This window comes from Passer domesticus, chromosome 17, assembly GCF_036417665.1.
Source record: "Passer domesticus isolate bPasDom1 chromosome 17, bPasDom1.hap1, whole genome shotgun sequence".
NCBI lineage: Eukaryota > Metazoa > Chordata > Aves > Passeriformes > Passeridae > Passer > Passer domesticus.
The window spans coordinates 1614439-1639634 of NC_087490.1; the positions used below are offsets into that span (position 1 = coordinate 1614439).

The window sequence follows — 25196 nt, forward strand, 5'->3', positions numbered from 1 at the left end:
GCCCCGTGAAGCTCCGGGGTTTGGCTGCCCGAGGGCGGATGAAGAGCGCATCCATCGCCGATCCCGGCGGGCCGGGAACAGCCCCGGGGGTCGGGGCTCGCCGGGCTGGGCCGGTTTCATCCGTGGTTAATTAGAAAATTGAGGTCAATGCAGCACATCCTTTATTTATTCCAGGCAGGATGGGATCAGGAAGCAGCAGGGATGGCAAACACCGGGCTCAGCCCCTCTGGGCACCCCAAACCCCTCCTCCCTCAAGGAGGGGTGAAGGGAGCCCCGGGGCAGCGGAGCCTGGAGCCCTCCGGTCCCGCGGGAGCCCCGGAGGGATCCCAGCACTGCGGCGGCGCCTCCCATCAATCCGCGAACTGCGGCAGCCGCTTTTCCCAAAGAAAAAAAAGCAAAGAAGCCTCAGCTCCCCTCCTAGTGCTGTGAATTTTTATTAAAACAGGAGAAAACAGTTATTCCTTCGGAGTACAACAGTCCAGGGAATGGGAAAGCGGCTGTGCCAGGCCACAGCCACCCGAACTGCAGCCACGTGCGGGGAATCGATCCCAGGGTTTAAATAAACGGGGATGGGATGGGATGGGATGGGATGGGATTTACTCCACGCTTAGCCCCGGGCTGAGCCTGCGGTGGGGCCGTGGGTGGGGTGAGGCTGTGGGAAGGAGGAACTGGGGGTCCTGAGGGGATGTGAGGGACCCCCGGGGCAGCACCGGCTCTGCTGGGGGCAAACGCAGCTGGAAGAGGATTCCACCCGGGAATTGGGGTGGATTTGGGACGGAGACAGGAGGGAAGGTCAAGGCATCCCTGTTCCCCCCGCGGGGGGTCAGAGCAAAGGCACCCGCGATGGGACAGGCAGGAGCGGCAGCCCGGGCCCAGCCCGGGACAGCGGCATTCCCGGCGGGCTCCGAGGGGCTGGGATGCCCCGGGACCCAGGGAGAGCCCAGCCCGGAGCCCCGGAGCCCTCCAGCCTGAAGCTGCCCAGGTTTGTCACAGTTTGCAGGAACAGTAAGGTTTCATTTGGTTGGCACTAGCTGTTCTCCCGCTCCCTGTTCCCAGCAGGGAGGAGGAGGAGCCCTTCCTCCCACCTCCTCTCCCCGGGGAAGCAGCCCAGCATCCCCCCAGCCCCAGGTCCCTGTCCTCCCGCTCCCCGCTCCTCTCCCACCCCAGCGGGCGCTGGGAGAGCCAGCGCGACGTTCCTGATTTACAGCACTCCACTGGAACATGCTCGGGATCCTAATGGAGCTGCCGGCACCGCACGGGGCTCCGGGAGCCAGCAGCGGCTCCAGGGCCGGCCCGTGGCATTCCAGACCGGCAAAGGGGCTCCGGGCTGGCACACCGAGCTCCAGAGCCCCGGAGAAGGCAGCCCAGAGGGGTGACAACCCCTCGCAGGGGGACCCGCGGGCACACTCCTCTGCTGGCTGCCAGGGTGGGAGGCACGGCCACAGCCCGACCCCGGCTCCAGGGAAAAGCCTGCAGGGCCGAGCCTGGAAGCAATGCTACAAAAACAAGGAAAAAAAGCTGGAAAACGCAGGAAAGAAAGTGTCAGGAGGAGGATGAACGGCTGCTAAGCTATAGAACATCACAGAGTCCGTGGGCAGCCGGGCCCGAGTCCGTGGGTGCAGGGGCTGGAGCAGCGGCGGGCCCGGGGCGATCCCTGCGGCAGCCCCGGCCCCGGGAAGCTCCGGGAAGCTCCGGCTGGGAAGCAGCAGCGGCGCAGAGCAGTTGTTTCCTAGAGCTCCTCGAAGAAGGCCACACGGGACTTGGTGCTCTGTAGGGTGAGCTGGAAGAGAGCAGAGCGGGGTCAGGGGCACCCCAACCTCCCACAGGGCTCCCAGAGGGAGCTGCTGCTGCTGCTGCTGCTGTGTCCCTCTGCAAACGCCAGGGAATGGGGAAGCCCAGGGGTGCAGAAGCCGGGGTCGTGCAGCCCCACCACAGCAAGCACAGCCCGAGGGAAAGCAGGGGCAGAGACTTCATCAAGGTCACTGGCATGGCTGAGGCTTCCAGGATGGGATACATGGGAGACTGGATCCAAGGAGCCAGTCCTGGGGCCCCTGACAAGGAGGGCATAGAGGGATCTTGAGAAGCTGGAGGAGAAACACCTCACTGAGCTGAGAACCCACAACAGCCCCCGCACACGTGTCCCCTCTGCCACCAAACAGGGCCCATCCTCTCCGTGCTCACATCCAGCCCCATCCCACCACGTGTGATCCATGCAGCCACCTGGGATCTCATCTCATCCCATCCCACTCCACTGTTCTGCCACAGGACAGAGCTGGAGAGCCCTCGCTCCCAGGACTGTCCTTGCAGGCTCTGCAGGACTCAGAAACCCTTGGCACCTTTCCACAGCCACCCCACAAATAACACCCCACAGAGCCGCCGTGAGCCCACTTGCTAAGGGGCCAAAGAAGGGAAAGGAAGTCCTCAGGGGCAGGGAAGAAATCCCAGGATTTACAGCCAGCCAGCCAGTGGAGTGCAGCAGCAGAAGAGCCACCTTCCAGCAGCTGCTGGATCACCAGCAGTTTGCCAAAGCACGGGCTAATTGCCAGGGCTCTGTTTCAGCTGGATTAAGCACGGTGCCTTCCCGGGAATGCCGGTTTTGCTCAAACAGGAACCCTGGGATCACCTTGCAGTGAGTTAAGCCCCTCAGTGGAGCAGTCAGGTGCCTTCCCCCTCCCTGCTTCTCCCCCATGGCTTTTCCTCAGTAATTCCCTCTCAGCTCTAATGCTGGTTGGAAAAAAATCTGTATTGCAGAGGAAATTTCTACAGGGGCTTAATAATCTTTCTTGGCAGCAGCTTCTGGGCCAGGGCTGGCTCTCCTCCTCCTCCTCAGCATCCCCTTGGCTGCTCCAGCATCCCCTCCAGGGCTGGCTGGAAGGTGGCTGAGGTGGGACAGGGATTCTGTGTGATACAGGTAGTGTTTTCCCTCTCTTAAGGCTGGAAAGAGAAAAAAAAAAAGGGAGCAGAGAGCTCCAGGCTGCTGCCAGACCCACTGCTGGGCCCTTTCCTGAAGTGTTCCAGTGCCTAAAAGGGTCCAAAACAGCTGGAGGTCTTGGGACATGGCCTGGGGCAACAGGGTAAGGGGGAATGGCTCCCACTGCCAGAGGGCAGGGCTGGATGGGATATTGGGAATCAGGAATTGTTCCCTGGCAGGGTGGGCAGGCCCTGGCACAGGGTGCCCAGAGCAGCTGTGGCTGCCCCTGGATCCCTGGCAGTGCCCAAGGCCAGGCTGGACACTGGGGCTTGGAGCAGCCTGGGACAGTGGGAGGTGTCCCTGCCATGGCAGGGGTGGGATGAGATGAGCTTCAGGGACCCTCCCAATGCAAACCATTCCATGATTCCATTGTCTACCTGCCATCCATCTCCTTCCCAAGGCTGTGCCTCCACATCCATCCCTTCTGCAGCCTGGCTGGGGAACCAGAGCCTCCCAGCCCACAGGAGCTCACTCTCCCAGCACAGCGAGGGGAGCTCCCTGCAGGATCACCCTGGCAAAGCTGCAGCTGCCGATGGAGCACAGGGAAGGTGCTTCCCTCAGGCTTACCAAGGAATCCCACTCTTTCAAGCCTGGCTCTCTGCCTGTAGCTCCACACAGCTCTCCATTAACCCCCCACGTGTTCTGGGGGTCCTGGGGTACCCCCAAGGGCGGCCTGAGCCCAAAGCTGTGCCTGCCTCAGCTGGAGATTTGGGAAGCAGGCAGAGGCAGAGCTCCAGCAGAGCTCTGGAGCATCCAGCACAGGCACAGGGAGAAGGGAGAGGTGCAGCCCTGCTCCTCTGCTGGATGTTTCATCCACATCCAAAGGCTCCCAGAGAGGCTCAGTGGTACCTTTTTTACCTATCCAGGGAATCTGAGGCATGGGAAGAGCAGCCATACAGGGAGTCAGAGCAAAGGCAGCTCTGCAGGAGATGGGATCCCCTGGAGAGGAGTGAGCAGAGCTCCCAGGAGAGCCGTGCCCTGTGGGTCACTGGCTCCCAGCAGGGACCAGATTTTGCCACCTGAAAGGCAAACACCACAGGGATTCCTCCCTGGCAGGGTGGGCAGGCCCTGGCACAGGGTGCCCGGAGCAGCTGTCCTGGATCCCTGGCAGTGCCCAAGGCCAGGCTGGATGGGGCTTGGAGCAGCCTGGGACACTGGAAGGTGTCCCTGCCATGGCAGGGGTGGCACTGGATGGGCTTTAAGGTCCCTTCTAACGAGGACCAGGACAGGATGGGGGCTGCCCAGCATCTCCAGGCAGCTGCCTCCTCACATCCCACTGCACCAGGTTCCAGAGCCACCCGAGAGGAAATCAGGGCTGCTCTTCACTGCCCGTGCCAGGGGAAAAAACTCCCCCCAGTCCTTTCTCCTTCTTTTGTTGTTGTTTGCCTCACTGTGGAGTGCAGGCAGGGCTATCCTTGCTCCCACTGGGAGCACCACACGGACCAGTCCCGAGGGATGCACTGGGGGAAGGTGGGAAGAGCTCCGGGGCCATCCTGCCCCATCCCAGCAGGCACCCTGGGGGCAGTGGGAGCCGGTGGGCACAGGGAGCTCTCTGCAGGGAAATCCCACTCCCTCAGCTGCTTTTCCTTTCTTTTCTGCACAGGATGTGAAAGTAAAGGGGAGAGCACCACCCTGTGCTGGCATCTCCATTATCTGTTGGGGGGGAAAGCCTCCAACACCTCCAAAATCTCTCCGCAGTCTCCGCATCCCCTTCTGGCCAGGCGAGGAGAAATAAATATCCCTCCCCGTAGCGTAACGCTGTGCAGGGTGATTAAGAGGGAGTTACATCCTCGTCAGTGCGGAGAAAAGGAAAAAAAAAATTGATTTACAAGCAGTATTATGATAATCTCCTTCCTGCAGGAGGGAGGGTGGGCTCCCGATGCTCTACCAGAGCCATCAAGGAAAATTTAGAGGGAGAGAGAGGCAGCGCAATTAAGCGGCCTGAGCTCAAATGAATCAAGATCTCAGGAAGGGAAGAGAGGGAAGAGTCCTGCTCCCTGCATTCCTGCACTGGGGCTCCTCTGAGCCTGCTGCTACCCAGGGCTGCCGGACTGATTTGATTTAGGAAACACAAACAAACCAAAGCAACCCTGGTAGGCACAGGCGGTTTGGAGCAGGTAGCCCAGTAACTGCAGGCACAGCACTGCTGAGGCTGGCAAACCCAGCCCAGGGAAACCCCCCAAGGCTCCTGTGAGCCGGAGTGGGGCCATCCCCATGCAACAGGAAGGGGCTGCCACTAACACCAACCTGCCCCCGGTTTCCCCCAGCAGGGAGAGGTTCAAGATGTCTCATTTTCTTGCTGTTTCCTTGTTTATCCTCAGTATGGCCGGCTGGAGGAGAGGGGGACCTGTGCCACTCTCATCCTGTGTGATGCCAAGACGTTTTCCTGCTGCTGGGAAGATCTCCAGTCCTTGCTAATCACCACCCAGTGCTCCACACACTACATCCTCTTTATTCCCCACTCGCTGCCCTGGTGCTTTTCTCCACCCCTGCCCACTCCCCAGTCCCACTGCCCAGGTGGACCTCTCAATTCCCATTGTGTTACTTTTGAACCCAAAGCCTATTTTGCTGTGATTCTTCTCGTTTCCCTCCCCTCTCCTCTCTCCCTCCCACGCTGCCGTTTATTCTCTCCCAGCACAACTGTCCCCCAGCCCCCGACGCTTTGATGAGCCCATTTGAAAGGAGAAGATGACGCTCCATGTGAAGGAAATGCTTTTCAAAGGCTGCCACAGAAATAGCTGATAGGCCTGACGTTTCCTACTTTCCTCTTGCTCCTTGTAAACAAGGAAAAGAGGCTGCCGTGTCCCAGTTTAACTGCCTGGGAGTTTCACTTCCCAGCTCCGAGGAGAACCGGGAAGACAACGGACCTGGAAGGGATGTGGTCTGTCACACGTGGGGGTGTGTGGGCAAGATCCACGTGGGATGAGCCTCTGTCTCCTTCTGCACTAGGAAAATGTGTTCCCAGAGCTGCTCTGCCCACTGGGTATCTCCTGGCTCCCACGTGCATCCCAGCCAGGTGCCAGGCTGAGTGAGAAGCTGGCAGCCTCACTCATCTTTTCCATCTTCACAGCTCCCAAGGAAATGGGAAATGCCGCTGCTGCTGCTCCTGGGAAGTCCCTTGCTGGTGGTGTGCCCGTTCTGCCATCCCTTTCCAGCTGGCACTGGGTTATACAGCCCTGCAGGAGACTGAGAGCTCCTCATCCCTGTCCCAGCATCCACAGGAAGGATGGCAGCTCAGCCTGCTCTGTCCCACCCAGGCTCCCTCCTTTTGTCTTTCCCAGAGCATTCCTTGTGCTGGTCCCTTCTCTCTGCAAGGGGCACATCCTCCTTCTCCCAACAAATTACAAGAGCAAAATAGACCTGTTCCAGGGAATTTGCAGTTCCAGAAGGGGAGAGATGAGGAAGGGTGTCCCCAGGAGGTGACAGGGACCCCACAGGAACTGTGAAGTCCTCAAGGGACACGTTTCAGTGATCCCTAGCACACTGCTCACCCGGTGCAGGTAGAAAATAGAGAAAGCATCTGCCCCAGTGCCAGCCTCCCAAAATCCTTCCACCTGTCCAGATGATGAAGGAGCCTTGTGACATTTGGGGGTGGCACATCCTGTCTGCATGATGAAACACTCAGGCAGCAGTGCCATCATCAGCCACCAGTGTCCTCACAAGGACAGACCACAGCCTATCCCAAAGGTGGCAGGAGGGAAGACAAGGCTGCAGAAATCCCTTCTGGCTCTGCCCCACTCACCCTTCTGTGCTTCCAGCTAGGAGCTGTTCATTGGCTAAATCCAAAGGGGACCTTAAAACTCATCCAGTCCCACCCCCTGCTATGGCAGAGACACCTCCCACTGTCCCAGGCTGCTCCAAGCCCCAGTGTCCAGCCTGGCCTTGGGCACTGCCAGGGATCCAGGGGCAGCCACAGCTGCTCTGGGCACCCTGTGCCAGGCCTGCCCACCCTGCCAGGGAACAATTCCTTATTCCCAATATCCCACCCAGCCCTGCCCTCTGGCAGTGGAAAGCCATTCCGTGTCCTGTCCCTCCATTCCTTGTCCCAAGCTCCTCTCCAGCTCTCCTTTAGGAACTGGGAGAGGCTCTAAGGTCTCTCTGGAGCTTTCTCTTCTCCAGCCTGAACACTCCCAGCTTGGATCTCAAAGCATCTCCACAATGATCATTATCCAAGCCAAGGGCAACACTGCACCATGTCCAGGACCAGAGCCAGGAAAGGAGCCAGCAGGATCTACAGGATCCCCACGGGCTCCAAAAGTGATCCCCTGGGCTTGAGCTCAAGCCTTGGAGAAGCTGCTCTCGGCCACGTGAGAGCCTGGCAGGAGAGGCTAAGGCTGCCTGAGGAAGGACCAGAGGCTCAACGACAAAGCTGCTTGTCTGGGAACAGGCGTGGAGATTTGCTCCTTGCCTGGATACTTCAAAGGGCTTAAATCCCAGTAAATAAGCATGACTGTGCAAGAAGAAAGCAACTGGAATCAAAGACCTGATTGTGTTTTAGCAGCCTGTCCTGGGAGCTTTCCTGCAGCGGAGGAGATGAGGAAGAAGTGGGTTTTTCACCCTGTACCACAGACTAAGTGACAAACCCTCCTGAATCGGAGCCAGCTGGAGCCACAGCACCAGCCCACGGCAGGGAGCTACGGAGAAGGGAGAGCAGCTTCCAGATGAGGTGTCTGTGCTGTGCCCACAGAGCTCATAAAAAGGGATTAGCATGTTAACCACGTAATTAAACATGAAAAACTTAGCAGGCGCCTTCAAAGGCAGGCACCAAACCCCAGAGGTCACACTGCAGCGCTCGCTGTGCAGATGCTTTAATTATGGGGGCTCCTTCTGGGCACTGCAGCTCTCCCAGCTGCTGGAAGTCTTCCCACAAACTGCCAGGACTTCATTTCACCTCCTTGTGCTGTGGCCACAAGTGGATTTCACCCCAAATTTACCTGCCATGGAGCTCTTCAAGCCAGGTGGGATGGGATAACGCGTTTCATCCACAGGCAGTCTGTCTGGAGATATCCAGCACCTCCCCCAAGGTGGCCCAGACCTGCAGGGCCACCCCTTTTAGCCTCTTCCCCATGGAACTGTATAACAATGAGAGCAGCCTGTTTTGGGGAACACCTGGAGCTCCCCAGAGCTGGCACAAACCTCAAACTCCAGGGATTTACAGCCCCTGGAATGGCTGGTGCAGTGAAGAACAGCACAGCCTTGCTGAGTTCTCCTGGGTAAACCTCCCTGCCTCTGCTACCGAGCTCCAGAGGTACCAGGGGATTGCTCTACCTTTTCCAAAAGCCTTTCCCATCAGCTCTGCCACCTGTGAGTGTGGTATCCCAGTACCTTCCTGAGTGCCAGGGACTCCAAGCTCCAGAACCCCTGTGGCTGTGCAAGAGCTTTGCCCCAGGGCAGAGCAGGAAAGCTTCCCCAAACTCATCCTCCCAAAGGAGGAGTGGATGCTCAGCACATACAGCCTGCAGACTGAGGGCAAATCCTTGGAGGAAAGCAGGTTCCAGGAATAAGAGATGTGGCAACAATGGAGCAGGATCCCCCTGGGCAGGAGGAGCTGAGGGACAGGCAGAGGCAGTGCAGGGAGGACAGCTCCTGTCCCCAGGTGTGCTGGTGACCTTCCCCTGGCGTAAGAGCCACCTGCAGACACCAGTTGTCCTAAATTCTCTGCTTTACTTCCTGGGATGCTTCTCAAACAGGCAGAGCATCCTCGTGCTGCTTGGCTCCGAGACGGAGCTGCGCATTTTTAGCCCGTTTTGACAGTGTTGGCAGCAGAGATGATGGGGTTTGGCTGTTTGTTTGGGGTGGTTTTTTCTACATCCTGAATTTCTTTCTGCAACAAACAAGGGGGGAAGGTGCTGATTTACTTCATTAAAGGAATCTTCAAAGGCTGCCCTGCACCTCCGATAGATTCCCAACCACAGGTGCAAAAACAGGCACGCTGAATTATTTAAGTGCCTCTACCTGAGCTCCCCCTCTGAGGTTGCCAACACAACTTCTGCCAAGAAAGAAGTTTCCCAGCACGGAGGATCAGGTGTAGAACAAATGCAGAGAGGCTGGGAGTGCTCCTGAGGGAGGGAGAGCCGGGCTGGATGGGTGACCGCGGGCAGCCGGCCCCGCTGGAGCGCAGGCAAGCTCATGCATGTGTTAGTGCCACAGCCACATCCCAGCACCCCACGCAGAGTACCTTGGAATAACCTACTTGGAATTCTCAAATGCAGATAGGTCTTCTGCCCTGGGCTTGAGGCTAAACCAGCAAAATAAAATGAACAACAAATAACAGTAATGATCCCTGTGTGTGATACGAGGGCAGGTGATCTGTGGGATCTTAGGGCTTGCCTGGAGCAACCAGCAGCTTCCAGATGAGGCAGAGGGTTGGTGCCATTGAAGTATTGCTGGACTGATATCCCATTCCCAGTGCCCTGTGTTTCCTTGCCTTCACCACGGTGAAGACAAAAGCCCTGCTGACCTCCCTGAGCAGAACAGGCTGTGATTTCCCTCTGATGTCTCCACTAATAGTCTGTTATTTGGGAACCTTTGCTCTGTGCTGAGCTGCAGCAGCCGGGCAGCCCCGCTCCCTCCAGAAGGGAGGGGACAGGACGAGCCTCCATCTTCAAAGGCAGGCAAAGTGACGGCACTGTGACAAGCCCTGACAGACACAGTAATGATGGCCCAGCCAGCCTCTTTAAGGGAGACAAATGGGACCATCAGCTCTCTATGAACTCCTCTCTGTCAGAAGCGAAAATTTAGCAGTTTCTGTTTAAACCAAGGACTTGGAACACAGAGACAAATCCTTCCAAAACCTACTGGGAGCAGAAACGCCTCCAGATTCTACAATGACAAAAGGGGTTGTGAAGATTTTTATTTTCTCTGCTCTAGTGTGACAGGAGCCTGAATAGCTCCAGGCCAGCACGGGGAAACTGGCGAGTGAGCCCCGCTAGATTCATTTTCCTGCCCCAATTCAGTAATCACAAACTCCCAGCCATGAAAGTCAGCAAGAACTGATATTTCCAAATCCTTTCAGACATAACTTCTGGCTGGGAGTAGTAAAGAGAGTAGAATTTGTTTTTAAGCCTGCAGTTGTTACCACAGCCTGCATCCCGTGCCGTATGGATTTCTGAATCCTTCCTGAGGACAGCTGCTAGCAGAAAGCCAGCCAGGAAAAAGCCTTTGCAGGGAAAAAAGCCTTTGCAGGTGAGTGGGGCTGACCACCACCATCCAAATCCACCGTGGATGTGCCCCCAGCCCCTCGTTACAGAGCCCAGCACTGAGGCAAAGGAAGAAGATGGGATGTAGAAAATAAAGAAGGGGTTTTGTTGTGAGCTTTCAGGTGACCCCCGGGTCCCAGACCCAGGCAGCCTCAATTTTTGGCTGAAGTTCCTCATGTCAGCCCCACTGTGGGAGGCAGGTGGCTCCAGGGAGCAGAGGTCTCACACCCCCTGCCAGCAAAGGCTTTGCTGTTAGTGACTGAAGCTGCACTACAGGTTTCTCTAGAGAGATTAAAAGACAGGAAGAGCTTTTGGCTTTTTCCACTGAGAGCTCCTAAGCAAGGAGCATTTCTGCCCTCATTATTCACCAGACAAGCTCAGTGCTCGTAGGGAATGGCTGCAATAGGCAGGGAGGGCTTTTCCTGTTCACTGGGGATGCAGAGCCCTTCCAACAACATCCTTGTACAGCATTAAAGGTTCAGAAAGACCTTCAGCCCTGGAGACCCTCACATCCCTTCCACAGCACTGCAGAGACCAGGCTGGGTCAGGACACCAGGACCACCAGAAGCTGGAATTCTCCAATCAAAGCTAAGCAGCTGGGGAAGAAAGCCTAGATCCGACAATTTTATTATCAAAAGCAGGGTGATTTTAGGGTTCTTTTTAAAGGGTTTCATCAGGGGAGATACAAACTGGGGCCTTCTGATACCTTTTTAATAGTGTTGTGCTTGCTGTTGCCCCGGCTGGAGTTCTCATTGTGCAAAATGTCCAGAGCTGTCTCTCTCTCCTTGAGCTTCAGTGCCTCGATTTCTGTCTTCAGCTCGTTGAGCTGCTCCTGCAGGTGCTTGCTCCTCTCCATGTACTCCACCCTAACACACACACAGAACAGCCCTGGGTTAGCACTGACCAGCTGCACCTGCTGATGTGACACCTGATAACAGAATTATAACAGAAACAGCTTTTCTTCATTATTTTTAGCATGTGGAACTGGTAATATCAGTTTATAGCACACAGTGAGCAACTCAGAGCAATTATTTGTTCCTTATTAAAGGGGACCCAGACAGCCAACCCAGCAATAAAAGTGTAAGTTATATTATTATTATTATACAAAATTAAACCCAAGCTGGGTGGTATTTTTAAGTCTCCCAGTTTGCAAGTGAAGCTGACAAAGGTTTACACCACACAGTGGTTTAAGCAGCTACTCAGGAGAGCTCTACACCCCTGCACCCCCTCCCAAACCTGCTCCACAACCCAAATCCACAAATTTTTACATGAGGAAGGATCCTGTTGTAGTGACTTTTTGTATTTTAGAGGGATTTAGCTCATAAACTGTGTGGGAGCAAGTGCTGTCCCCAAAATATCAGGTATCCTGTAGACACAGAGCACCCCTGGCAGAGAGAAAGTCACCCCAAAAAAAAAAGCAAGAAAAGGGAAAAAACCAACCCCCAAAGCCAGCTATTCCTAGGACTCATCCTGAACTGCCTTCCACAATGAAAAATCAACTGGAAAAATCACCCCATGAGTTTTGTACCTGTGATTAACCCCCGAGCTAAGGTCCAGCAGGGTAACAGGAACCCTTTCCAGGGCCAGAATTTGTAAGGAGGTTTATCCCAGCACCCGAGGAAAGGGAACAGCCCCAGAGAAGACAAGAAAAGCATCCTATTGCTTTCAGCATTTGGCAGAGGCAGCTCTCCCTGCTCAGGAGAGCAGGATGACCTAGATAGCAACCTGGGTACAGAACCAGGAATTATCCTGTTATTTTCAGCTTCTATCTTTTTCCTTCTGGCTTTGGGAAAAGTTTTTAGAAGTTCTTAATCTCCTGTCTCCAGGTCTGTGATTTCATACATGGGAGAGGGCACTGAGCAGAGGCAAACCAAAGCAGCCTCTGGGATCCAGGGGTGTCACTGCAGCCTCGGGAAGGTTTGGCCAGAGCAGGATGACAGAGCCATTGTGGCTTTGATCTACGACCCAATCGATGAACAAAGCACATCATTGCTACAGAGATTACAATCTGATCTGCTTTGATTTCTGCTCAATTGGTAATTTCGAAGGCTACACTTACACCCTCAGGAAAACACAAGATCAAAGCTCATAATCACATCCAAAGTTGCTGTCGAACACTTTTTATCCAGGAACGTGACACAAATTCCAAGGAAAAGGGGTTAAATCCCTAGTGCAGGACCTTAACACACCCCGGCTATCACCACATTCCCTGGACACTTGCAAAGCCTCAAGCACTCAGCCTGCTGTTAACTCTTCCCACCACTGTGGGCAGCTCCAGCAGGAGCCAGGATTCCCACGGAGAGGAACTGCCTGGAGCAGGGCCCTGAGCTCCCCTGTGAGCAGGTGCCAGGGACAGGGCTGTGACACCAGGTCCCCACCAGGGAAAGGCTCAGCCAGGACTAGCCCAGAATTGTTCAGGCTGGAAAAGCCCTCTGAGGTTACCAAGCCCAACCATTTCCCAGCACTGCCAAGGCCACCACTGCCCCATGTCCCCAAGTGCCACATCCATGTGGCCTTTACCTCCTTCCAGAGACGGGGACTCCAGCACTGCCCTGGGCAGCTGTGCCAGGGCTGGACAGATCTTTCCATGAAGAAATGTTCCCTGATATGAACCCTGAGCTCCCCTGGCCCAGCCTGAGGCCGTTCCCTCTGCTCCTGTCCCTGTTCCCTGGAGCACAGCCCGACCCCCCGGCTGTCCCCTCCTGTCAGGAGTTGTGCAGAGCCACAAGGGCCCCCCTGAGCCTCCTTTTGTCCAGGCTGAGCCCCTTTCCAGCTCCCTGAGGCTCTGCTGGGGCTCCAGCCCCTTCCCAGCTCCGTTCCCTTTGCTGGACACGCTCCAGCCCCTGCAGGTCTCTCCTGGCAGGAGGGTCCCAGAGCTGCCCCAGCACTGGAGGTGCCCCAGCAGTGCCAGCTCAGGGGACGGGCACTGCCCTGCTCCTGCTGCCACCCCAGGGCTGCCACAGCCCAGGTGCCCTGGACCTTCCTGGCAACACCTGGCTCACATCCAGCACAAATCCCAGCTCAGCCTGGATTGGATGTGTGCCACATACTTCTCCTTCTCGATTTCCATGGACAGCCTCTTCATGTCTGTATCCTTGAAGTCGAAGGAGAGGCTCTCACTGATGAGGTTGTAGCTTGGCAGGTCAGTGGGCAGTGCTGTGGTACTCGAGTTCATGGACTGCTGAAGAGAGAGCACAAGTTAATCACTCTGGGCCACACAAGGGTCACTACAGCCAATGTTCTACAACGCCGACCTAAAATCAGAGCAACACTTGAGCCCAGAGTCCTGAGCACAGGATCAGCCTCGACATCCCCCTGCTCCACTCCCAATTTGCTCCTCAGTTCAAAGCCATTGCTCCTCCAGGATTCTTTGCAGTCCTAAAAGAGGAGACAAAACACCACCTGCCTTCAAAATCTATTGACAAAACTTGGTAAAATCAAGGCTTTATCACTGCTGTGTCACTTTAAACTGCCTCCTGGGAGTCATCTGTCTGCTATTTAACATTCAGTCAGGTTTATAAAGTTCAAGCTGTGAGCAGGGACAATGTAAGACCCCGTGTGACAGCAGAGTCCTGCACTCCACAGCTCCCCAAAGCCTGAGCAAAGACCAATGTGACCCCAAGGATGCCATTCCAGCAAGGTCCATGGAGATGCACCGACACATTTTTATCTCCTCAGTAATTTACAGCTCCAAAGGTTTAGAAACCACTTCTAGATTCAGCTGGAAATGGAGATAACACAGCAAATCACTTCTGGAACACCTGAAGGATTTGGGACTTTCTTCTTCCTGCAAAATGCTTTGCTATCCCCCAGTGACACACACTGCCAGGCCCTCAGATTTTATCTTCTCCTAAAAAATGACCCTTCTTCCTCTCAGTCAAAAATTCTGTCACATCTCTAACAAACGGGCTCATTAGGAGGAGAGGAAAAGCCTGCTGGAGTCATGGCTCTGCTCCTGCAGCACGCTGGATGAGGTGGCAAGCAGGGCACACGTCAAGGGTGGCACAGCAGCATCAGATGGGGCTGAGTCACAGCTGCTGCCAGCCTGCTCAGCCCTACTCTGGGGTATGAGAAATCCACCCTGGCATCCCAAGGATCCCCCACCTCCCTCCTGCATGCTCCTTCTAGCTTTAAGGGATTCCTGTAAGGAAAACAACGTGCCCAAACCTGGAATGGCACTGCTGGGTACCTGCTCTAACAAATGAGAGTTTGAGCCTCCATTGGCTCTTTCTTTCCCTCATTTCTCCTATTTGGGATACTCCAAGCACTGTTTTCAGTTAGCTCCTCTTCAGCAAGACCTGCAAGCACTGGGGTGACAGATTTACTCTGCACAATAACCTGCCTCTTCCCTCACCACTGGCCTGGAATTCACAAACAGCCAGGGCTCCTTCCCAGCTCGGACAAATCTGAGAGGGACAACATTTCATCGAGAGGCGAAGCTGGAACACAAACACCTCGTACAAGCATAAACAAGGAGGTGCCTCAAAGTGCACTTGGCCTGGCTGGAGCCTTCCAGGTGAGTTAAGACCCACATGACAAGGAAACCCAACTCCTTCCTCCCCCTCTGCTGCCAGCACGGAACAAAGCCACATTAATTCTGGAGCAGGCGCTGGAAGGGACAGCTCAGTACCTAAATTCCAGTCTCGAAGGAAAGGGGACAGGTCTGCCAAAGCACTTAACTGATTTAAATACTTGCATCCCATTGACATTCAAGTCCCTTCCCTGTAAGGCACACAGGCGTTCCCAAAGCCCTTCCCACGTGAGGTTCTCCCGTCCCTGCAGCACGGGGAGCCAGGAGCATCCAAGCCAGCCCGCTGGCCTTCAAACAACCTTTAGCTTGTTTTTTTTTTCAGTACAAGCTTTGTTGGTTTTTGTTTTTAAAAACTCCCAACAGCAGCAGTAACAGTTGAGCAGGAATTTCAGTTGCTGCAGCCATTAAGGCCTGAGCCAATTCATCAGGGTTGCCACAGCCACTATTTCCTTCTCTTCCCTCAGCACTGCTCTGCCATGGAGCAAGGAAAAAATTAGTGGAGAAGTCAGAGAGCCGCAGGAGTGAGGAAGAGTATGGAAGAAGCAAAGCGTGAGCAGGTTCAGGGCTCTCAAAGGCAGGGGACTGATATCTGGAGCAAAGCATTTAACAGAATCATAGAATGGTTTGGGTGTGAAGAGACCTTAAAGCTCATCCTGTTCCACACCTGCCATGGCAGGGACACCTCCCACTGTCCCAGGCTGCTCCAAGCCCTGTCCAGCCTGGCCTTGGGCACTGCCAGGGATCCAGGGGCAGCCACAGCTGCTCTGGGCACCCTGTGCCAGGGCCTGCCCACCCTGCCAGGGAACAATTCCTAATTCCCAATATCCCATCCATCCCTGCCCTCTGGCAGTGGGAAGCCATTCCCTGTGTCCTGTCCCTCCATCCCTTGTCTCCAGTCCCTCTCCAGCTCTCCTGGAGCCCCTTCAGGCCCTGCAAGGGGCTCTGAGCTCTCCCTGGAGCCTTCTCCTCTCCAGCTGAGCACCCCCAGCTCTCCCAGCCTGGCTCCAGAGCAGGGGGGCTCCAGCCTTGGAGCATCTCTGTGGCCTCCTCTGGACTCTCTCCAGCAGCTCCAGGTCCTTCCTGTGCTGGGACCCTGGACCTGGAGGCAGCTCTGCAGGTGGGGTCTCACCTGAGCAGGGCAGAGGGACAGAATTCCTGTTGCAGATTTCCTGCCATTAGCAACAATCCTGGGCAGCTCTTTCAGCAGGTGCTGTTATTTCTAATCCATGGGGAGATAAAAGGGACAGGGAGCTTTTTCCATATGTGTTCCCTGACCTGGAACAAACTGCAAAGCCCTGTTGCTGCATTACAGCAGTTTCCTGCTGTGAAGAGGCAAGCACCAGCCAGCAGCGATCGTCCCTTGGATCCCTCTGGAACTCAGAGTGACACGGAGGATCCGGAGGAGCACAGAGCAGTCAGGAGGGTTCCCCTGCAGGGAAAGCTCCTCTGGAGCTGCCACTGTCTTTATTTTGGGCAAGCCCAAAGCAGCCACTTACAGCTCGCACAGGATCAGAGAGGAGGTGAGTGCCTCTAGCTGGCACCTGAAGGGCACTGAGGGAGGCAAAGATCTGCGGCCAAGCCCGTAAGGAATGAGCTGTTGTCCAAGCCCTGAGACTCAGATCCACATCTCACTTCTCATGCATCACCTACCAGTGACATCATAAAAGCAGCCTGGGCTTCAAGGACTAAAAAAACACTGAAACAAGCTTTAAAGAACCAGGATTGGAGAGTGGAAAGTTGAAAAATACATATATTTAACTGTTTCTTTAGCCTTTTCTGCAGCACAGAGTTAGGTCAGGGATTGGACTCCATCTCTGAAGGGTTTCTTCCAACCTAAATGATTCTACATCCATCCACTCCCTCCTTCCTCTCCTGCTCTTGTGAAGTCCTGCTGAGTTCCCAGTGTCAGGGGGTGACAGCACAAGTCTGGGACCATGGAAAAGAACATGCCCAATGTTACATCCCCATTCAGGAAGAGAAAAGTTGAAATCCTGCACCGTTTATCAGAGCTGAGGAACTCAAGTCTCCCAAAAACAGCTTTCAAAACAGGGTCCTCCCATGTGCTGGCAATCCAGGGAAGTGTAACAGGATGGAAGAACCCAGCAAGGTGTTTTCACCTGGATATTGACATGCTGGGCACACCAGCCTCCTCCTGACCTTGAAAACAACAGCCAGGGAGTCTGTGCAGCACAGCCCTCGTCCCAGGGCAGGGAGAGGGGAGCAGGAGCAGCAGCTGCATGAGGAGACCCTGCCACCAAAATGGGGAGGGAAAAAAGCATCTCCCTTCCCAGCAGGCACTGGCAGCTGTGTCTGGAAGGCCAGGGCTCTTTAGGGAAGGCAGAGGACACGGCCCCATGTGTCTGGAAGTGGCAGCTCTGCCTCCAGGCAGATGCAGCTGGAGGGGTGGAGCTGAGCTCCATGCAATCCCACAACATTCCCCTAATGAGGCTCTAATTCCACGGGAACAGAGAGCAGAGCCACCCAGCTGCTCCCCTGTGCAGGGATTTCAGCACAAGGGCTTTGAGCTGGGGCTCTGCTGGTTTCACTATGGATGGACATGGCAACATCAGGGAACATGGTGTGCAAGAGCTGCCCAAATTCCACACTGGCTGCTGTAAGCCACACAGCAGTTCCAGTGAGGACAGACAAATGTCTCCCTGTGCACAAGTCAAAGCCAGAATTAAGGAGCTGGTGCATCCCAGAATTCTAGTGACTTGTACAAGAAGGAGCACTCCAAAGCTGGGCTTTATCCAGCACTCACTTGACTGAGTGTCCCAGAGCTGAGAGCACCTGATTATTTTCCATCACTGTTATTTTTAACAGCTTCCAAATATTCTTGCAGTGAACTCCAGGGAACTGGGAGTTGCTCCATCTCAATCCCTCTCCAATCTGCTCCTATAAAGGGGGAAGGAGCCTGCAGGTACAAATTCAAACCTCGGTGCTGACCTGTCCATAACTCCCACGTCAAGCCTATTCCTGATGCTCTTCCCCTTCCCCCAAGCCAGGAAGGAATAGGTGTGAGCTGCAGGGCTGGAGGCACCTGATGGGGTGTGCAGGCACAATTAGGGAAGCAGAGGAAAAGAACTGCCAGACAAGTCAGAGCACTGGTCATCTAGTCTGGCTTTTTGGTGCCCAGCAGGAACCAGGACCAGATGCTTCAGAGAAAGGTGTGAAATCCTCTTAATGGACAATCATGGAATAATCTCCCTTCAAGTAAGTTTTTTTCCAACACATGAAGGTCCAGTATATGCCCAACAATGAATTCACAGATTCTGAACAGTGTTTATCCCATCTAACAAGAATAAGGACATATTTAACCCTATTTTAAAGGTTATGGCTAAGCTGGTGCACTCCACACGTGCTGGCAAAGCGACTCTGACACGGCTGCTAAATTGGTTTAAAATTTGCTGCTTTAATTTCACCAGCAGCTCCTTTGCTCTTGTAGCAAGAGGTGGGTGGGGAAAAAAAAAAAGAGCATAGTGAAATTCTGCTGGATGACATGCAGGGATGAAAAGGGCAAGCACTGCTCAGGATTTCTGAGCAGCAAAGAGACAACTCAGCCCCCTCCATGACTGGGATGGAGAAGGAAGCTCCTCCAGGCTACACAGGAGCTTAGGGAGCTGGGAATTACAACACAGATCTCTCTTACTGTGTAGGAAGACTTGCTGGTGATCTCCAAGAGCTTCTGCTTCGCTCTGCGCTCCGACTCGCGAGCCTCCTGCAGGTCCTGCTTGAGCTGATCAGCCTCCTTTGCCCTGCAAAGACCACCAGCAAACAGCAGATATCAGCCTGGAGCCAGGAGGAATGAGAGGATGGAGAAGCAGGATCACAGTGTGGAACAGGCAAGAAGAGACAGAGAAAGGCAGAGTTCATCCAAGCAGAAGGGCTGACACCCAACAGGCTCTCACACAGAGAGGAGTAATCAGCTGGAAGGAAACAAGGCTGATCTTTTACTTGCTCACTGCTACATTCACTGTGGGACCTGGGCTTGGGTATCAGGAGGATGGAAACACCAGTTTTAACAAGGAGCAAAGTCTCTGTTCAAGGCTAACCTGGAAGAGAACTCAAGACTGGAAAGGAGAACTGAACAACTGAGAGGTAAGTAAAAGAGCAAGGAGAGAATAGGGAATGTAGAACTACCATCCAGAGGAGGAACTGGATGTTATTAACATCCAAGTGTTATTAACATTGTTGAATACTTTGGGGAATGCAGGGGAGGGTAGCAGAAAGTTCCCAAAGCAGAGCTGGCTTTTGGATAAGGAAACCACCTGGGCCAAAGGGCCACTTGCTGTTGGAAACACATGGGAAGCTGAGGGAGGATAACTCAGAGGATAACTAGAAAGGAGTGGGAAGCAAAGCAGAAGCAGCTGCAAGGTTGTACCCTCTGACCTCCTCTCCGACTCCTCGGCCATTTTCAGTGCCAACATCTCTGCCTCCAGCACCTTCTGCTCCATCAGCCTCTTCTCCTCCTCGGTGCGGATGGCCGTGGCCTTGATGCGCTGCATCTCCTGCTCGGCCTCGGCCGCCTTCTGGGCCAGCAGCTTGGCCTCCTCCTCCGTGATCTGCGCCTTCTCCGCCAGCAGATCCGCCGTCTCCTCCGACCTCATCTGACAATTCCAGGACACAAAGCCATTAAGCACAGTCAATGTCTCCCCAAATGTGCCCACAGCCCCTGGAGCAGGGCCCCGAGCTGCTGGCTCCGACACGCTCCATAGAATCCCTCCCTCCCGTGAAAGCCTGCAGCCGTCTGCCGCCAAGGCTGGGATGTGCCCAGGCTCTGTCCCAAATCATCCTCTTTGTGCTCCTCCCAAGCAGCCCAGCAGGATGAAATAGCTCCATCCAGCCTGCTGCTCACTGGCCACTGGCAGCAGTTTGGGAGCAGTCTTAGGGCAGTCAAAGAGTGCTTCCAAAAACGCTTCCGCAGTGGAAAGAGTGAGGAGCAGCTGCAGTGCTCGGGAAACGGCCTCCCAGGGACCCACCAGAGCCTCGTTGGCCATGGTTGCCTCCTCCTTCAGCTGCATCAGCCTTCTCTCCAGCTCATCCCTGGTCCTCTCAGCCTCTTCTCTCATTTGCTTCTCTCGTGCCAAGCACTGCCGTTCCATCTGGGAAAAAGGGATTGGGGAAAGTGAGGAGAAAAACACACATGAGGAAGGTTTTCCATGGATGAGAAAGAGTCACAGGTGAGGTCAGAGCACTGCTGCCTCCTCTCTGCTTAGTGACAATGGGAACGTCCCTGGATTGGGGTGACCTGATCAAAGACCAGAATCATGGGATCACTTAGGTTGGAAAAGACCTCCAAGATCATCAAGTCCAACTGTTCCCCCAGCACAGCCAAGGCCACCCCTAATCCATGTCCCCAAGTGCCACATCCACATTTGTTTTAACCCTTCCAGGGATGGTGATTCCACCACTGCCCTGGGCAGCCTGTTTGATGCTCCCTTGAAAAATGCCAGCCCTGAAATAATTCCCATCCTCTGCTCAGGCTGTCACTTACAGCATGGCCACAGGAGCTGCCTGCAGGTGACACTGTCCCCAGACAGTGCCCTCCTAGACTGAGCCAGACCAGGACAAGTGGGTCTCAAGATCTCTAGCTTAACTCTCTGGAGTTTCTCACAGCAGGGCTGGGCTTAAGGACAGTCTGAGGACATCTCCCAAACACCGAAGCACATGGCAGGAGGCTGAAGGACAAGGACAGCTGCTCCTTTTGATCAGATATCCAATCCAGCATCCTGCAACCTTCACTTCCATTCGTTCAGAGGGAGGTCACACAGAGTGCAACCATCTCTGGCAATTCCTGGATAAAACAAACCCTCTCCATTTGCAGGGTACAGCAATGCTTCTCCAGGAGAAGATCCAAGCCACCAGGACCTGCCAGCTCTTCCAAGAAGATGCTGGGAGGGTTGTTGCGCTCAGGGACTGCCTCTTCACTAGCCAAGAGCCCAAGGGAGCCATTGGGCTAATTAACACACTGAGTTTAATCCCTCCAGTCCCACAGGGATGGGGCATTATAAATATCCACGCTGCAGCCAGGACAGGAGACCTGCTGGGTTTAATAAGGGAAGGAAGTGAGACAAGCCACATTTCTCTACTCCTTGGACACCAGCTGTGCTCTGAATGCGGGACGCCCACTGTTCCAACCGTTCTGCTTCCTTCCATTAAAGGTTCCCCTCATTAATTATCATTATGATCTGCATCTCGCCCAGGACTCCCATTAACAAGAATTCCTGATCTAAAAGGACTATTTGAAACCAGTTAACAACTGTGGATGCTGGGGAGGGAGCAGGGAGCAGGACGGACAGCACAGTGGCTCACTCAGGGCAGGGCAGCCAGCCCACACAGGAGCCTGACCCTTCCCATGGAGCACAAGTGCTCTGCATTTGGGAGCTCACATGAAGCTGTAAGCTGCTGCTCCCTCCCAGAGCCCTCACCTCTTCCAGCAGCCAAACAAGCACAGGATCTTGGGTGTGGTGTTATTCAGACACATCAAAAACTCACACATTGTAAAACTTAAAGATTCATGGAATCGTTAAGGTTGGAAAAGCCCTCTAAGCCCAAGCCCAACCATTATCCCAGCACCTGTGTACTCTACAAAACCATATCCTTGAGTGCCACATGCACTTCTGAACTCTTCCAGAGATGGTGACTTCACCACTTCCCTGGGCAGCCCATTCCAATGCCTGACCACCCATCCCCGAGGCTGTCAGCACTTAGACACCACTCTGCTCCTTCCAAGGACCTTCTGCTCCACTAAGGACATGGCTCGGGGAACACAGTGGTGAAGGGTTGATGTTTAGAGGCCTCAGAGTGCTTTCCCAACCTCAATGGTTCTATAGTGACACCTCCTTACTGACCAGCGGAATCCCTGTGGGAAGCACAAAGTTCCTCTTCCCCAGTGGAACTTGTAGTTACTCAAGTCCAGAATTCTCCTGCCACCCCATGAGCTACACGAGGGAAAACTGACCCAGGAGGTGCCTGAAGGACAAGTCACATCCCACCTCCAGCCCAGCTGAGCACCTCAGCACCACACAAGCACCTTGGGAGGTACATGAAGGACAAGACACATCCCATTTCCAGGCTGGCTGAGCACCTCAGCACCACACAAACACCAAGAGGTGCCTGAAGAAAAAGCCATGTCCCATTTCCAGGCCAGCTGAGCACCTCCACCCCACACAAGACCTCTGTGGCCACGCTCAAACCCAGTAAAACCCAGACCCGTGAGCACAAGCCCCTGCTGGGTGCAGTGACTGCTCTGGCTTCTCCTGCCCCTCTCTAGTGGCTTCCCTGCCAAAGGGCCATTTATATTCCGAGCACCAGCGCTCAGATTAGCTGTGTGGGTTTCAGTGAGTAGAAAAGGTCTACGAGCAGAAAACAATGATTCATACAATTCAATTTGCTGATCTCTGCTCGTGGGCTCCACGCCGCTGCCTCCGCCGCGCCGGCCGCCCGGGCTGACCCGCGGCACGGAGAGAGGCCAGCGTGGAATTAGCATTGCAGGCTGCACAGCCCGCAATGTCGGCGTGCATTCCATCACCCTGCAATTAGAAATGAGCCAAAGAGCTACAGCAGAGCACTGCTCCCCCTCACAGCCCCTGATTTACCAACTGTCCCAACACACGGCCTGTCACGCACTTGTAAACACCAGGGCAGCTCTTCCCTCCCGTCCTTTCAGTTTTGTTCCCAAATTGGGGGCTGGACTCAGGCTGCCGCCAACCTGCAGAGCCAAGCTGAGATGACTGGAGAGCTGGGAGCAGGCTACTAAAAAATGTTCAGCTGGACCTTCCCTCAAAGCTGTTTTTTAGCTATTCCACAGACCTGTCCTTCCCAAGCCCGTCTGCATTTCTGATTTTGGCTCACTGGTTATGGGACATGTGGCTCACCTGCTTCCTGGCCTTCTCCTCCCTGGCCTGTGCTTTCATCTGCTGCACCTCCAACGAGTCTGCCTTCCTCCTCCTCATGAAGAGGTCGTGGTTCCCAATGCACAGCTGAAGGATCTGTTGCAGTCAGGGGTGAAGAGCAGAGAGACACAGCTGTACGCGTGATGGCAATGAGGTGGTTTGTATTCTTGACACACAAAACCACTAGAATTGCTTTGATTTGGTGCTTGTTAGTGCTTCCACCCACTGAGCTCCAACCCTGGAGCTCTCACAGCTGTAGGAGGGGCAGGGAGCCAGGTCCCACACCAAACACCAGCTCCTGGGTGCAGCAGCTCTTTGCAGACACCAATTTTCTGTGCCTCCAGCACAGCACGGGTGTTGTTTTACACCCACTCTAAAAAGACAAGAGGCCAAATAATGAAATAAAAATTTCTACAGCTCTGCCTGGCTCCCTGGTTCTCACTGTCCCCTTTCTTTAGGCTCAAGATGAACTTGCACCTTCTCCCCAGTGTACGTTTAAGGCACTAAGATTAAAAAATAAATTAAAAGAAAAAAAAAAGGAAAACCACTTTCTATTTGGACAAACAGAAGGCTTATCAAAAACTTGCTTGGGCATCTCCAGATGCCTTTGCTGAAGCGATTTGAGCCCCAGTGTGGTTTCTCTCTGGTAAGGACCAGGGAGGTGGCAGTGCTAGAGGAGGGTTAGCACAAGGTGGGCACACAGAGGAGTGAAAAGATTTTTTTAGCAATAAAAGCAGGGTTCTAAATTTGGATTCTTTTCTAAAGGACTGATTTACATGCTCTTCTTCCATTTTATAAAATCACAAGAATCATGGAATGGTTGGAGTTGGAAGAGACCTTTAAGATCACCCAGTACCGCCCCCTTCCATGGGCAGGGACACTCCCACTGTCCCAGGCTGCTCCAAGCCCCAGTGTCCAGCCTGGCCTTGGGCACTGCCAGGGATCCAGGGGCAGCCACAACCCAAGTCACAAATGACTTCTCTGAAGATTTCAGCACTATGAACCTGATGATGCAGGGAATGAGGAAGCCCCATTTCCTATGGAATACAAAGCACAGCCAGCAACAGGACAGCAAAGGTACCTGTGTGACCTAACAATGGATCCAAATCCAGAGCATCAGCTAAAGCTGGTCTCCAACAGGGACAGCTCAGTGCAGCCCATCCTTGTCCAAGGAGTGTCCTCAGAGGGGGAAAAGCCAGGACTGTGGTAAAGGTGCCTCCCAAAACAGGGAAAGCTACGACACAGGGCAGAATGGGAAAGATCCACATGGGAAGAAAGAGGAATTGAGCAAAGCTGGGAATTGTATTTACTAAGTGCTTCCACTATTTAGGTCAGCTGAAAGATCTCCAAAAGGGAGCACAAAAACAGGGGAGGGGGAGAGGTTCTGTGGAGCAGCCTGTCTTGAGTCTCCCCTTTCCCTTCTTCAGCAAGCAGAAACTGCTACACCCCATCACAACCACAGAGCAGCAGCTCCCTCTCAAAGGAAAAGCCCCAAAAGCTTGTTGTCTCACACTCTCTGCAGAACCCACTGCTGCAGGCAGTAAAAAAAGACTCTCTGTGCACTTACCAGCTTATTCACACGCAGCTTTGATGAATTGAATTTAAAAACATCAATCTTTTTGTCCAATGGCTTAATCGTAAACTGAAAAGGAAAAAATAAAGAGGGAGAGAGTTATCAGAGAGTGGTGCATTTAATAAAAAAGGCAGCTATAAAATTCTTCCTGAAAGCTCTGGCTCAGAGCAGGTCAGCAGGGTCAGACACACGGCTCAGAGCCGTCCCCATGGCTCTGAGCCAAGCAAGAGGACTCGCATCAAAAGCAGCCAAGGAGACAACTGCTCCTCCTGCCAGGAAAACATGGGGGCCACAGGAGCTGGTGTCCTCTGCAGAGAACCCTGCAGCAGTGGGGCTTCAGCTCAGCACCTCCCCAGGCAAGGTGCTGCTCTCCTGGGAGCTGCAGGGAACACAGAAACCAGAGCTGGAACTCAGGATGCTTCCAAAGGGAGGAAAAAACAGCTCAGCTGCCTGATGGGAACCACAGAATCATTAAGTGGGAAAAGCCCTCCAAGATCCTAAAATTCAAGTGTCAACCAACAGCACAATGTTCACCCTCAAACCATGTCCCCAGGTGCCACATCCACAAGTGCTCTGAACACTTTCCTTGGCAGTCTGGACCAGGGTTTGACAGCCCTTTAATGAAGATATTTTCCCTAATATCCACCTTAAACCTTCCCTGGTACAACTTGAGGCTGTTTCATCTCATCTTGCCACTTGTTACCTGGGAGAAGGGCCTGACTCCCACCTGGCTGCACTGTCCTGTCAGGGAATTAAAAGGGCAGGAGAGCTGCATCAGGAACACAGCAAGGAGCTGCTGCCCTTCCCACTGACACTTCCAATCACAAGAGCTCCCCAGGAGAATTTGCCATGCATTTTCTTCTCCAGAACTCAGATTCCCCCACAATTCAAACACGACGTTCTAAGATTTCCCCACAATTCAAACTGTTATTCCCTGTCTCTAAGTTGTATTTACAGCCCATGTACCAACCAGCCAGCCCTACCCATGGCCTGGCTTCACCCTCTCCACAGCTGTCTCACAGAGGCT

At 54.1% G+C, this 25196-nt stretch overlaps 1 protein-coding gene across 4 annotated transcripts in view; it reads right to left on the reverse strand.

Annotated features, from left to right (window-relative positions):
• Positions 1-405: 405 nt before the first annotated feature.
• NF2 (NF2, moesin-ezrin-radixin like (MERLIN) tumor suppressor) overlaps positions 406-25196 on the reverse strand; it is a 46687-nt gene continuing 21896 nt past the window's right edge. The window contains exons 9-17 of one of the 4 annotated variants that reach the window (XM_064393132.1): positions 24164-24238; positions 22579-22692; positions 19681-19803; positions 19091-19308; positions 18351-18456; positions 13221-13351; positions 10877-11036; positions 9165-9209; positions 406-1780 (exon numbers count right to left, since the gene is read on the reverse strand). In XM_064393132.1, coding sequence (XP_064249202.1) covers positions 9174-9209; positions 10877-11036; positions 13221-13351; positions 18351-18456; positions 19091-19308; positions 19681-19803; positions 22579-22692; positions 24164-24238 — 963 coding nt within the window. In that variant the 3' untranslated portion in view covers positions 406-1780; positions 9165-9173. The remainder of the gene's footprint in view (positions 1781-9164; positions 9210-10876; positions 11037-13220; positions 13352-18350; positions 18457-19090; positions 19309-19680; positions 19804-22578; positions 22693-24163; positions 24239-25196) is intronic. The other 3 variants (XM_064393133.1, XM_064393131.1, XM_064393130.1) reach the window with 3 other exon arrangements.